We start from the raw sequence: 14791 nt of genomic DNA on the forward strand, positions 1-14791 counted from the left end.
GACCCATACTCATCACTAGCTAAATTTACTTAACTGAGTACATAATTATAATTTTATTTATTAAACTCAAAAACACGAAGGACAAATTAAAACCCTAATTATCAAGTTTTTTTGAGAGAGAGATAGAGAAAGAGTGAATGAGAAAGGGAGGGAATAGGAGTGAGAGAATGAGAGATTGATAATGAGATGTAAATAAATAGAGAGAGATGCACATTCAATGGAGAGGAATAAAAAGGAGAAAGACAGATTGATCAACAAAAGTAGTGGAAAAAAACATATACATTGGTAGAGATGTAGAGGTCAAGGTGGAGGGAGAAAGAGATGTAGATTGAGACAGATAGAGTTAGCAATATGGAGGGAGATGGAGAAATAGATCAACAGATAGAGCGAAAGACTGATAAAATGATAAATGCATGGTTATTTGCTCACATTTTAGATGGTTTTGGCATTATTAATTGGAAATTTATCATGTTATTATTTGAATTAACCAAATCTTTATGCATTAGCTAGAGATTCCATTTTTTCACATTATGGTTATTTTTCACTAACTTCCTTGACTTACTGATGAGTATTTTATAGTTCCAGTTATGCCGAAATTCACAGGAATTAGAAGATACAATTCTTAGGGAATTGGAGAATTTTTGGGAGCTTAGTGATTCTACAAAGGGTCTTGAAATGATCAAATGGAGTTGTGGACCTTCAAAATAGAAACCTGAGGAAGATCAGCCACTACTTGAACTTCCCATTGGGCTCTCAAAAATCTTCCAAAGAAAGAAGTTGAAGATAACAAGGGAAAGCTCTCAACCGATGGAGAAAAACAGGCAAAATAGCAAGAAAAGAGATTGAAAAATGCCCAAAGAAGTATTGTAGTAATTATTCATATGTATAAATACTCTTTTTCTCCCTCATTTCCCCTCACTCTGGACGTGCTCTAGCAAGTGGCTGGCCAGCATGACAAGACATATTTCAGAATCCAGGTTGTTCAACCTGCTTAATGTAAGTTTGTTGAAGTTTTCATTCAATCTCGTCTCTTGTGTTCATTAAAAAATATCTGATCTTGGTGACCTATAAGGATCCAGACTTGAGAATAAGACTTGAGAAGAAGCATTGAAGGCTCACCAGAGTTGCGTTGAGGTTTTAGGAACCTAGATCTACATTTTCCCATCATTATCTATCCAGTTTCCCTTTAAAATCATCACTTTCTCACTCTAAATACCCATTTTCCCTACTTTATCTCTCTAGAATCAACTGTTTCTCTCTCTATACCTTTATACATATCCTTATTTAATCCCCTCAAAATTTCATTAAAAAAATCTCCTTCATTTACACCTTCAAATGCCTTATCAAACTCCCTCTACACCATTTCTTCATTTTCTCTCTCTCTAAGCCTGTTTTTTTCTCCCTCTAAAATATCTTCCTGTCTCTCTGTAGATTCCCCATCATTTTATATTTTGAATCCCCCAAAAAATTAATTTTTAACTAGGTTTTCTACCTTTGCCCCTGCTGTCATGCAGTGGTGTGCACGGCCCAGCAGCGTTCAGGCGGCGGCGGGAGCACCCTCTGCCCTCCGATCGTGTGTGCAAACAGCAGCGTGACCGCTGGGACGAAATGGCACCCCTTCAGGAGTTAGCCGATCTTCGGCTGTCCTAAACCGCACCGAACTGCCCCAACCCAGGTCGAACATGGTCGAACCGGTGGTATAAAAATAATAATAATAAAATAATTTTCTGTCTTTTAAAAATTTTAAGAAACCCTGCTCCACCGCCGCCACCACCGCCACCAGCTGCGATTGTCGAAGCAGGTATTTTTCTCATTTTCTGCATTTAAAAATTATAAACAAATCAGGAAAAATTAAGAAATTTTATTTTTTGCATTTAAAAATTCCAAAAAATAGGAAAAATCTTGAAAATTCATATAACCAATTTATAGTCATTTTCAGTATTTTTAATGGTTTTTAGTGTAAATTAAATTCCAGAAAATTCTAGAAATATTTATTTTCGATCTCCGTTGTTAATTAAAATTAGGAAAATTAGTGTAAAATATTTTTAGTATTTTTCCTTGTGTTTCTTATTCAATTGGCAGAGGGAGAATGAGAGATAAATTAACTGAGAGAGGGAGAGCAAGACAATTGAGAAAGAGATATGGATTGGCAGAGATAAAGAGATCGGGCTGAAACAAAAAAATAAAGATAGATTGACAAATATAGAGGAATATCGAGGGAGAACAAGAGAGATAAATAGACAGAGAGAGAGGAAAATAGGGGGAGAATGAGTGATATATGGAGAGATAGAGAGGAAGGCGGAAGAAGATAGAGATGGATCAGTAGAGAGAGAAAGAGGAAGATAGGAGTAGAGAGATAGACCGACACAGAGAGAGAGAGAGAGAGAGAGAGAGAGAGAGAGAGGAAAGGCATAGGAAGAGACAGATAAATTGGGAGACAGTGCATTTGGTGAAGGGATAAAGAGATTTAAGTAGATAGATGAAGATGGATGGACAAGGAGAGACAACAAGATGCACAAACAGAGATAAGGAGAGAGCCATTGCTTAATCGATAGATGGTAGAGATACAGGGGTTGACTGGTGGTTGCAACATTTGGAACAGCAGCACATGAGGGAGAGTAGAGAGATCATAGGGGGAGAAGGATGACAACATACTTCTCTCACTATGTCTATGTATATATATTAAAATAATATCAATAATACTATTATTATTTATTCTTAATAGGTTCGATCTTTGGTCATGTTCAACATACAAAACAAAACTGTAGTTTATACCTTTAGGAAACCCCAAAAAGGCTGCCTGCTGGTCTAGTTTGTCTAGTCTAACCAAACTTAAGTTTCACCATGACCTTCCCCAACATGATGGTAAAGGTTCCAAGAGAGAGTTGATATACTCCTTTATATCTTCTAGAGCACGAGATGCAGCTTGACACTCCAGGCATGGAAATTAAACGAATCAAAAAAGTGAACTTCATCCCTAATTAATTAATTTATAAGTCAATATAGTTTATAATAATATATAATTTATTAACCATATTGACTTGTAAATTATTTGTTGGGCCATTTAAAGTTATTAACTATACTGCTACTGGGCCAGAAAGATTGCTCAAAATATTTTCGACATGGGTTGATATACTCATTGCAATAAGATTTATGAATAGTATCCCCGAGAGTAAAATATGGGGCACCCATTTTCCGGTGCCCATGCAGACCATGCTTATCATCCCTAACCATTTTTTATATTATTCTCTAAAAATCTCTCTTCTAGTTTGACTGAATGGGGAGATGATCAAAAAGGATCTCAAGAGCTTCTGTCCAAGAGAACTAAATGGAGATACAACATTCTGAAGATTATGTAGATGCATGTAGAGGCCAGCATATAAATGGCTAGAAAAAATACTCGTTCAAGGAGTTGTATTACAATGTACTCTGTTCCACACAATGTGATGCGATCATCCTTATTTTTTTAGCTAAAGTCCATTCAGGTATGTAACTTTGGCAGGGGAAAGTTTTTTTGGACCCTCAATCAAGCCAGAAAATCCAACATTAACTACATAGGTAATTGAGCCGACAGAGTCCTAGGCATCAGGTATATAGGATGTTGGAGGATGAACTTAAGTGTTTTTCTCATAATGAAAGAAGCCCCAAACCAAATATGACCATGCTGGTCTTTCATTGGGCACACCTCGTTCATCTCCTTTTTTCATTGGCTGTGCTTCCCACTCAGTACAGCTGGAAATGAGAGCAGGTCATAACAAAGTGCTGATAGCATTTATTGATTTTTGCACATTATGACTCATTCATTTGTCCACTAAAGTCACAACCAGTAGATCTATCTATATGATGCGAGAATAATTTTCATTGATATTTATTGGATGCCAAATATTAAATTCTCTCTTTTGAGACAATCTATTGACTCACAAACGTGGGAACACCAAATCTCCAACTGGTTGGCTGGAGGATGTTCTGTGTCAATATCTTGAATGTGGTGCCTAAAGATCACACGTTCTCCTCACCCAACCCTATAACGACCAAAAAGATAATTCAAAACGTTGATCAGATCAAAAATTTGCTTAACCGTAATGCTAAACCCTCCTATCTCTCTAATTGACTGAAGACATAAAATTTCGAAAAAAATGCGGGCCCAAAGAAAACCTCTCTCTTCCTTCTACTTCTTGATTATCGTCTACAGATTTATCTTGCATGATCGTGCCAAAACGAAGAACAAGGATCATAAAAAAAGATGATCAACAAAGCACTATCCACGTGGCGCCAGGCGACGGTCCTCGATGAAAAATAATATAAAAGACGGAGAAACCTCAGCCGTTGGTGCTGATCTCAGTCGTCTTTACCTTCCTCCGTCGTCCAGCGTTCGACATGTGAGAGTTCAAGCTTCAGTTCATGCTTGCTGAAGGAGCTTCAAACGATAATCTCAGACATGGGAGGATCTTCATCACCTAGTGATGATAAATCCGGATCTCAAATCTCCATCGAAAACCCTTCCAGGTGTGTGGTATCATCATCATTAACTATAAATATCATCATTATCATTGTCTTACTCTGGATTGTCGAACGGATCACGGTTGAATGTAACGGAGAAGGGAAGTTTTGTAGAATGCGACAATTTCGATTGCCGCATACCATTTCCGATTCTCGGAAACGTTATTCTAATTATATGCATCATCATCATAATCATCATCGACATCCAAAACTTGGGCAGGCGTGTACCATCATCATCATTTTCACAAGTATCGTCACCGTTATCATCGTCTAACTCCGGATCGTCATCCGGATCACGGTTGAATGTGGTGGAGATGGGAATTTTGTATAATGTGACAACTCTGGATTGATGAATGCTTTCACCGATTCTGAGAAACGTATCTGTAATCATCGGCATCATCATCATCATCATCACCATCATCATCAACGTCCAAAACTGGGGCAGGTGTGTGTCATTTGCATTAGCATCATCATCATAACTATCATCATCATCATCACCTCATCTCAATTCGGATTATCTTACGAATACCCTTAAATGTAATCGAAGTTGGAAGTTATGTAGATTCTCAAATAGATCACCAATGACTTGCGCATCTCCTACCAGTCATTTTCCCAATCGGAGTTAGATTTCCATCCGCGACCGAAGAAGCTCTCTATCGTCTCATTTTCCTAAAGTGTAGCCCTCATCGTCATCATTCTTCTTCTTCTTCGTCATTATCTTCAGTATCATCATCATCATCATCATCATCATCATCCTCATCATCCTCATCATCATCATCATCATCATCATCATCATTATCATTAGCATCCTTAGAATCATGATCTTTTCCACCATCATTGTCTGCATCATCGGCATCATCTTCATCATCATCCGCGGCATCATCAGCATCATTATCATCCTTCTCCTCATAATGACTATCATCATCATCTTTCTCACCATAATCATCATTACTTTCATCGTCGACATCATCACCATTACCATCAATATGATCATGAACAGCATCAGCAGATCGTCACACAAACCATCTGCACTCATCTTCTTTCGATCAGACCCACATCTCTCATCTCCTAGATGAAGAAGTACTCGCCAAGATCACCATTATCATCATGAACAACATCATAATCATCATCATCAGGAGAGAGATATCGATTTCCGCTTGCTGCGGGATGTGCCTGGCCAGCTTCGCCGCAGGGATAGGAATAGGGATGGCGCTTAAACGCCGCTTCCAGCGGTGGGGCGCCAAACTGATGAAGCCCCATCTCCGCCGCTGGGCCAAGAAATTCATCAAACGCCGCCTTCGCAAATGGTTCATCAAGCTTCTTCCCCCGCCACTCCGCCGCCGGGCTCAAAAACAGCTCGATAATGACTAATTTTAATACGCTTAATTATGCAATAATTATGGTCACACCATAATTTTGACCTTCGGATTAATTTTGGTGTTTTTCATAGCTTCAGTACGTCCATAATGATTATCAGATTTGAATAATTTAGTGGTTTTAAATTTTACCCAATTTTAAATTGCTAAAAATTTAACCCTTTTAAAATTTTTAGAATTTGACTATTTACTAGTTTTCATAATTTTCATAAGCCACTAGTCTTAATAATTTATAAGTTTCAACGTTTTAGTTTTAATAATTTCAATAATTTACTAGTCATAACCATTATTTATAATTAGTACTTTAACTGTTTATTTATGTAAGTTAGTACTTTGAATAACTCGACTGATTTACTATTTTTACTAATTTTAACGATTTACTGGTTTTAATAATTACCGCTTTTAATAATTTAAACTTTACCACTATAAATATTTTTATAATTTAAAATGTAATTTTGATAATACTGTTTATAACTTTAACGATTTTAAATCTGCCAGTTTAAATAATTAAATATCTGCCAGTTAAAATGATTGAAGAATTTAAATTTTCTGGTTCAAGCAGTAATAAAATTCACTAGTATTCATAATTTTAGTGACGTATTAAAAGTATAATAAACTAATAATCTATCCCTATAATTGAATTTTACTACGAATAATAATAAAATTTACTAGTATTAATGTTTTTAAACAAGTATAGTTTTAAATTTTTTAATAAAGTATATTTTTAAACCTTGAAATTGATTACTTTAAGTAATCTCAGAATACTAAAATTTACTGGTTAAATAATTTTGGAATTCTTGAATATGGGAACGGTTAACGCAAATTTTAACAGGCGAGGAATAGCCTGCCCTCTATTAAAGGGTAAACCTTTTGGATTTGCATACGCGGACTATTTTAGGCAATGAAATAAAAGAGTTGCGGAGACCCACCGGCCACCACAAGCCCGCTGTCGTTGGGATCAGGCAGGTGAGAGAGGGAGAGAGATTGGATACACATTACATAGGTCAGATCGAGCGAGTAGGAGAGAGAGGGGGAGAGAGAGAAGGAGAGAGAGGGAGAGAGAGAGAGAGAGAGAGAGAAGGAGAGAGAGGGAGAGAGAGAGAGAGAGGGAGAGAGAGGGAGAGAGGGAGAGAGGGAGAGAGGAGAGAGAGGAGAGAGACGAGAGAGACGAGAGAGAGAGGGAGAGAGAGAGAGAGGGGGAGAGAGAGGGAGAGAGGGAGAGAGGGAGAGAGGAGAGAGAGGAGAGAGACGAGAGAGACGAGAGAGAGAGGGAGAGAGAGAGAAGAAGCAGAGAGGGAGAGAGAGAGGAGAGAGAAGTAGAGAGAGAAGGAGAGAGAAGGAGAGAGGAGGAGAGAGAAAGAAGGAGAGAGAGAGAGAGAGAAGGAGAGAGAAGGAGAGAGGAGGAGAGAGAAAGAAGGAGAGAGAGAGAGAGAGAAGGAGAGAGAAGGAGAGAGGAGGAGAGAGGAGGAGAGAGAAAGAAGGGGAGAGAGAGAGAGGAGAGAGAGAGAGAGAGAGAGAGGGAGAGAGAGAGAGAAGGAGAGAGGGAGAGGGAGGGAGAGGGATAATGGAATAATGGATACATGGGTCAGATCGAGCGGGTAAGAGAGAGAAAAGAGAGAAAGAGATCAGGTCGTTTGACCCAGGATCGTAAGCACGACATCACCATTCAAGGCAGACATCACCATCCTTGAGCAGACTCTCTCCCTCGTTCTCTCTCTTCCCATCTCTCTCTATCACATCCGTGTCTGCCATTTGGTTTCGATGAGGCCAGATAGCAAGAGATAGAGAGAGAAAGAGAGAAGAAGAGAGGAGGAGAAGAAAAGGAAGAGAGAGAAAGGGGGATCAGCCCCATGGCCCGTTGATTCAACCATTTGAGCCGGACGTTTCAGCCACTTTCAGGTTCTTCTTTTTGTTTCTTTAGGCAGATTGTGTTCGACGTCGAAGACCCAGAATATCTGTCTCTCTCTCTCCTCCACCGTTCTCTCTATTTCTATCTCTATCTCATATGGGTCTGCTCTCGGGTTTCGAAGATGGCAGAAAGCCAGAGAGACAAAAGAGGGAGAGAAGGTGAGAGGAGTATAATCTTCATGGGCACGGAAGCTGAGAAACTTCAGCTCCAAAGTTTCCGACTGTACAAGACAGAATCGGTCAGATTCTATCTCCCCTCTCTCTCTCTCTCTATCTCTCTCTCTCTATCTATCTCTCTCTCTATTCCTCCCTTTGGTAGTCTGCTCTCTCTTCCCTCCCTCCCTCTGCCTAGTCTGCTTCTCTCTCTCTCCCTCCCTCCCTCCCTCCGTTTGTCTGCTTCTCTTGTTTCTCTCTCTGTCTCTCCCTCTTCCTCCCTCCCCCTGCTAATCGAGTTCTCGTTTTTCTCCCTCTCTCTCTCTTCCTTCTTTTGCAAGTCTGTTTCTCTCTGTATCTCTATCTATCTCTCTTTATCTCTATCTATCTATCTTCCTCTCATCTGTCTGTTTCTCTCTTTATCTATCTCTCTTCATCTCTCTAACCCTCTTTCTCCCTCATGTAGTCCGTTTTTCTATCTATCTATCTATCTATCTCTCTTCACCTCTCTCTACCTATCTCTCTAACCCTCTTTCTCCCTCATGTAGTCCGTTTTTCTATCTATCTATCTATCTCTCTTCACCTCTCTCTACCTATCTCTCTAACCCTCTTTCTCCCTCATGTAGTCCGTTTTTCTATCTATCTATCTATCTCTCTTCACCTCTCTCTACCTATCTCTCTAACCCTCTTTCTCCCTCATGTAGTCCGTTTTTCTATCTATCTATCTATCTCTCTTCACCTCTCTCTACCTATCTCTCTAACCCTCTTTCTCCCTCATGTAGTCCGTTTTTCTATCTATCTATCTATCTCTCTTCACCTCTCTCTACCTATCTCTCTAACCCTCTTTCTCCCTCATGTAGTCTGTTTTTCTATCTATATGTCTATCTAGCTCTCTTCACCTCTCTCTACCTGCCTCTCTAACCCTCTTTCTCCCTCATCTAGTCTGTTTTTCTAGCTATCTATCTATCTCTCTTCACCTCTATCTATCTCTCTAACCCTCTTTCTCCCTCATGTAGTCTGTTTCTCTATCTATCTATCTATCTCTCTTCACCTCTATCTATCTCTCTAACCCTCTTTCTCCCTCATGTAGTCTGTTTTTCTACCTAGCTCTCTTCACCTCTCTCTATCTATCTCTCTAACCCTCTTTCTCCCTCATGTAGTCTGTTTCTCTATCTATCTATCTATCTCTCTTCACCTCTATCTATCTCTCTAATCCTCTTTCTCCCTCATGTAGTCTGTTTTTCTACCTAGCTCTCTTCACCTCTCTCTACCTATCTCTCTAACCCTCTTTCTCCCTCATGTAGTCTGTTTTTCTATCTATATGTCTATCTAGCTCTCTTCACCTCTCTCTACCTGCCTCTCTAACCCTCTTTCTCCCTCATGTAGTCTGTTTCTCTATCCATCTATCTATCTTTCTTTTTGACTCTCTCTCCATCTCTCTCTGTCTCTATCTCTATCTCTCTCCTCCCTCTCTCCCAGACATCTTCTCTCTCTTATCTCTCTCTCTCTTTTATCTTCTCCATTTCTCTCTCTGCAACAATTTCTTCCCTATGATCCAGAATTTCTACATGGTGGGAAGAGAGAGAGGCAGAGAGCAGTGGAGGGTGCTGAAGATAAGCAGATTGGAAAACTCTGAGCTGGATATATACGAGGATAACGCCACCTTCTCAGAGGGAGAATGCCGCGACCTTCTGAACCGGGTTCATGAAGGCAACAAGCCAACCGGAGGCCTCGAGTTTGTCACCCACTGTTTCGGCATAGTAGGTACTCTTAATTCTTCCATAATTCACTAATTCATCTTCTAAATTTTTTTTCCCAAGAGTCCTTGCCCGTATATGTTTTCCATTTAAATTTATGATTTATCATGCTAAACATGATATTAACGCATGTAGAATTGAAAATTAAGCCATGCCAGGATTTCACGGCAGTGGTTCAAATACAATCTACAAAGAGAGAAAGTTATCATCTTTTCTTCTATGGTTAGATGATAATTTACATAAAACGTGGACTAATCAATGGGTTAATTATCATGCTGGCAGGTTCGAATACAATCTACAAAGGGAGAAAGTTAAGCCATGCCAGAGAAGGATTTCATGGCAGTGGTTTAAATACAATCTACAAAGAGAGAAAGTTAAGCCATGCCAGAGAAGGATTTCATGGCAGTGGTTTAAATACAATCTACAAAGAGAGAAAGTTAAGCCATGCCAGAGAAGGATTTCATGGCAGTGGTTTAAATACAATCTACAAAGAGAGAAAGTTATCATCTTTTCTTGTGTGATTAGATGATAATTTACATAAAATGTGGACTAATCGATGAGTCAATTTTTGCAAAGTCTTTGCTGGTGGATGTTTTCCATATAAGTTTATGACTTGTCAAGCTGGCAAGTTCAAATACAATCTACATAGAGAGAAAATTAAGCCATGCTACGGAAGGATTTCATGGCAGTGGTTCAAATACAATCTACAAAGAGAGAAAGTTATCATCTTTTCTTCTATGATTAGATGATGATTTACATAAAACGTGGACTAATCGATGGGTTAATTTTTAAGAATTCTTTGCTGCTGGATGTTTTCCAGATAGGTTTATGATTTATCATGTCGTCAGGATATTAGCAGATGTATAAATAGTACTTGCGCGATGACAGTGAAGGATTTCATGGCAGAGTTTAAAATACCATCTACAAGGAGAGAAAATTGTCATATTTTCTGGTCTGATCAAAGGATGATTTATATAAAACATGGACTGATCAGATGGGTTTTCTCAGGGTTTATCAGATTCTTGGGGCCGTATTACATGCTGCTGATCACCAAGAGAAGGCAAATTGGAACCATCTGTGGCCACACAGTCTACGCTATTGGCAAGAGCGAGCTCATCTCCCTACCGAACTCTAGTTTCCAACTCGATTTCCCCAACTCCATTAACGAGAAGAGGTAGGCAGGCTGGCAGTTTAATTTTTTGAACAAGAAAAGAAAACAATGCTTTTTTCCTGTTCATGGTGCAGATATATGAAACTGCTGAAGACGTTTGACCTCACCAAAAACTTCTTCTTCAGCTATTCATACAACGTGATGGAGAGTTTGCAGAAAAATTTTTGCAATGGTGGAAGCACGCGAGTCGCCAACGATTCGATGTTCGTCTGGAACGAGTTTCTGACTCGGGGTGTTAGGAATCGGCTGGCTAACAGCCGCTGGACTGTGGCCCTCGTCCATGGTTTTTTCAAGCAGGTGAAGTCAGAGTTTTAAACTAATATATTGGAAAAAATCATCTGCATGAATTGAAAAAATTGTAAGAGCAGGTCAACCTTTCAGTGCTTGGAAAAGATCTGTTGTTGACCCTCATTGCACGGCGATCGCGTCATTATGCAGGAACAAGGTACTGAATCATTGTTTGTACAAGTTTTCTTATGTTTTATCTATCTGATATATATTTAATTAATTAACCAGGTATTTAAAAAGGGGGGTGAATGAGAGAGGGCGGGTGGCAAATGAGGTGGAAACAGAGCAAATAATGTCTGAAGAATCTTTGGGGCAGCCACCTGGAAAGATAAGCTCGGTGGTACAACATAGAGGCTCAATTCCTCTCTACTGGTCTCAAGAAAACACTTGGCTTAATCCCAAGCCCAGTATAATCTGTGAGTTTCTTCTTCTTCTCTTCTTATGGACTTGCCTGGCCCATTTTTGATGATAAGAGCCCAATTAGTGCACAGAAAAGAGCAAGGATACGAGGCCACAAGGCTGCACTTTGCGGATCTAATTGAGAGATATGGAAACCCCATCATCATACTGAACTTGATCAAGGTCGTCCTTTCATGGACTTATTTTATTTTGATTATCCTAGGGTTTTTTTAATTTTTTTAAATTTAATGGAAGACAAGGGAGAAGCAGCCTCGCGAGTCGATACTGGGCGAGGAATATGCGAAAGTGGTCGATTATATCAACAAGACCCTGCCAAAGGAAGAACAGTTGAAATTCGTGCACTGGGACCTTCATAAACACTTGCGGAGGTATCAAACTAATAGTTTGAATAAATATCTTTCCCTTCATTTAAATATTTTCTCTCTTGGCGCTGAAAATTTTACTTTTTTCTGCAGCCGGTCTGCAAATGTGCTGCCTTATCTGAACAGAATATCAACATATGCATTGGGGTTGACGGGCATCTTCTATTCCCAGTTGAAACAAAAACAGATGTAAGTGTTTTATTTGAACCCATAACCCAATGAATCATGGCTTTATCCCAGATAGGGATGGGTGCATAGTGTGCTGCAGAAATTCGCCCCAAATAAGCAAATATACGACCTCCCGAAACCAAGAAGGAAGTGTGTGGAGTGGTTGTGGGGTGAATACGCTCTGAACCGCGAAAGGCGGCGGGTGGTTCAAAATTTTTAACCGCGTAGCACAACATTCGTGATTTGACCATCCCTATTCCCATATTTTAATTGGATATTTAACTTTTAATAACCCTCAATGTAAAATAAATTATGTGTGCGAGTCATCTTTACAAAATCCAACAGGCCCAGATTAAACTTGGTCTCAATTTTGTTTTAGGAAAGATGACGTCAGTAATTTTGTCACATCTGATGGCGATAGAGGGGAAGCTATGCTGCAGAGAGGAGTTCTACGCACCAACTGCATTGACTGCCTAGACCGGACAAATGTGGCTCAATATGCATTTGGTTTAGTGGCTTTTGGACGACAGCTTCATAACCTTGGTCTGACTGAGTTAGCCAATGCTGGTCTGGCTACACCTTTGGCCGATGAACTGTTGACCCTTTATGAGATGATGGGGGACACGCTAGCGATGCAGTATGGTGGCTCGGGTGCTCACAATCAGGTATGTTGAGAAAAGATATGCTTTATTAAAAGGTTTTTTGATTGATGGACGAGTTTGATATCTAATTAACCAATGATAAGCAGGTATTCTGTGAGAAAAGGGGACAGTGGAAAGCCTCCATCCAGTCCCAGGAGCTTTTGAGAATAATTCAGAGGTATTATAGCAATACTTATGCAGATGCTGAAAAGCAAGATGCCATGAACTTGTAAGGTTCTCTGTCTTTTACTGTGTATACTTCCATCTTCCCATCTATGGATCCATCTACTTGTATGTTCATTTATGTTAAAATCATTCTTTGATTTATCCATTGATAAATATTTAAGGCTTTCCATCTATGTCTTCTACATATGTCGTAGGGTTGGGTGAGTGATGACAAATTCATTATTGTCATTGTTATCATCATCGTCATTCATATTTGGGCTAAGATAAATGACGAAGACAGATCTTGGAAACTGGATGCTGACGGCAATGGTGATCCATCGTGATCCATATTTGAGCTAAGATAAATGACGATGACAGCTCTTGGGAACTAGATGTTGATGGCAATGATGATTCATCGTCATTGTCCAATAGCCATCGTTATCGTCAGATGACAATGAGAAATTTCCTCATTGTCCCCAAATCTCATCATCTTCATCCATGTCTGAGCTTGGACGAATGGCAATGATGATGACGATTTCACATCAACCAATGGATGATTATGATGACTCATCATTGTCATCATCATGGCCCACTCGTCATGGTTGACGCTGAACCCTAATGTCTCTTTGCATCCATCCATCCATCCATCAATACATGTACATAATTTTTCTGTGTTTCCATTTTATCAATCAATCCACTAATCAGCCAGTCTTTTTTGTCTCTCGATAACTTAACACTTGGGTGCAGATTTCTTGGCCACTTTCAGGCCCAGCAAGGAAAGCCAGCACTCTGGGAGCTGCGTTCTGATGAGCATTATAACATTGGAAGCCGGGATCACAATCTTGGAGATGAAAATTCTCGGTAATTAATTTTATGGCCAGACTCTTGTGTTGATTCTTTGGATTGAAGACTAAGATGATTCTCCATTCACAGTACATCCCTAAAGAGATCCTTCTCAGACAGCAACATTTCCCGTGGAAACGAGCTGCGCTCTTCAGCTGACATCATCAGCCAGACGAAACCCTCCAGCTTGATTTTACCCAACAGGGAGTTCAAAGAGGCTCCCTTGATGCTCTACGATTCAACCCCAGAAGTTTCACCTTGTGAACCTTCTCTACCCTGTTCACGGTAATCTCTTCTTACTAAAACTGATCTTCTTGATCATCTTATCTATAGATATAGTTTAATAAATAATTTTTCGCTTACACGACAAAAGAGTTCTAGGGGATTCTGAGGATTCTTCATTGAATGAACATGGGAATAGCTCTTGCAACTCCTACAATTCGCACCATTTTGACTGGCTGCCGCCAACAAAAAACTTCTCTGAGGGAATCATAGACAGGTGATGCTCTTGCTTTTTCCCCTGTCACTTTGAATTGATTAAGAAATTGGATGATTGATAAGTTAATTCAGAACCTATCTGGCCAACCCATCAACGCGGAACACATCAACAGACGTTATTATCAATGCCACTCCGGAGTTGGTTCCCAAACTTGAAGAGAACGCACTATCCATCGAGGTCTGAAGATCTCACCATTTCCGCTTAAATTACTAGTTTTATTATTTTTCACAAAATGAGGCTCGTTAGTTTGTCCTTTATCTGCAGGATAGGGGATTGATCGAGATGGAAGAACTTTCTGACAGTTTCATTCGGTGGGTCACCAATGGTGGCCTTCTTCATCATTGATGCCGCATACAATAGATTTGTGAATGGCAATTGTAAAAATAAGCAATCCTCTTTAGCCCGTAATGGGCTAAGGGAAGCCGTAAATGTCGAATAGATTAACTGGATCGTGAATCGGAATTTGTAAAATGTAATTCTTTTGGATCTTACATCATCTAATGATGTTGGGAATTCATGCACGGTAACTTTGTTTTCATC

The 14791-nt window shown here is 39.6% G+C and overlaps 1 protein-coding gene across 6 annotated transcripts; it reads left to right on the plus strand.

The window, feature by feature from the left end:
• Window positions 1-7417: 7417 nt before the first annotated feature.
• LOC144701679 (phosphoinositide phosphatase SAC2-like) lies at window positions 7418-14789 on the plus strand. 6 transcript variants are annotated; one of them, XM_078573415.1, is made up of 17 exons: window positions 7422-7775; window positions 7907-8023; window positions 9497-9701; window positions 10703-10868; window positions 10940-11162; window positions 11234-11310; window positions 11382-11569; window positions 11638-11735; window positions 11808-11941; window positions 12029-12124; window positions 12483-12768; window positions 12852-12973; window positions 13657-13770; window positions 13843-14037; window positions 14126-14251; window positions 14323-14428; window positions 14516-14789. In XM_078573415.1, the coding sequence occupies exons 2-17, from the start codon at window positions 7907-7909 to the stop codon at window positions 14594-14596; spliced, it is 2334 nt and encodes a 777-aa protein (XP_078429541.1). In that variant the 5' UTR covers window positions 7422-7775; the 3' UTR covers window positions 14597-14789. The 6 variants fall into 6 exon arrangements, 5 of the variants coding, with proteins under 5 accessions (XP_078429543.1, XP_078429542.1, XP_078429541.1 ...); XM_078573417.1 differs by having other exon boundaries at window positions 7419-8023; window positions 14364-14428; XM_078573416.1 differs by having other exon boundaries at window positions 7420-8023; window positions 10991-11162.
• Window positions 14790-14791: the final 2 nt, after the last annotated feature.

This window comes from Wolffia australiana, chromosome 4 (assembly GCF_029677425.1).
Source record: "Wolffia australiana isolate 7733 chromosome 4, ASM2967742v1".
Taxonomy (NCBI): Eukaryota; Viridiplantae; Streptophyta; class Magnoliopsida; order Alismatales; family Araceae; genus Wolffia; species Wolffia australiana.

Bases quoted from the DNA above. Each gene is read 5' to 3' on its own strand.
- LOC144701679 (XM_078573414.1), top strand. From the start codon at position 7,907: ATGGCAGAAAGCCAGAGAGACAAAAGAGGGAGAGAAGGTGAGAGGAGT. The intron at 11,736-11,807 runs GTCGTCCTTTCA...ATTTAATGGAAG, and splicing joins TCATACTGAACTTGATCAAG to ACAAGGGAGAAGCAGCCTCG. The intron at 11,942-12,028 runs GTATCAAACTAA...TTTTTTCTGCAG, and splicing joins CTTCATAAACACTTGCGGAG to CCGGTCTGCAAATGTGCTGC.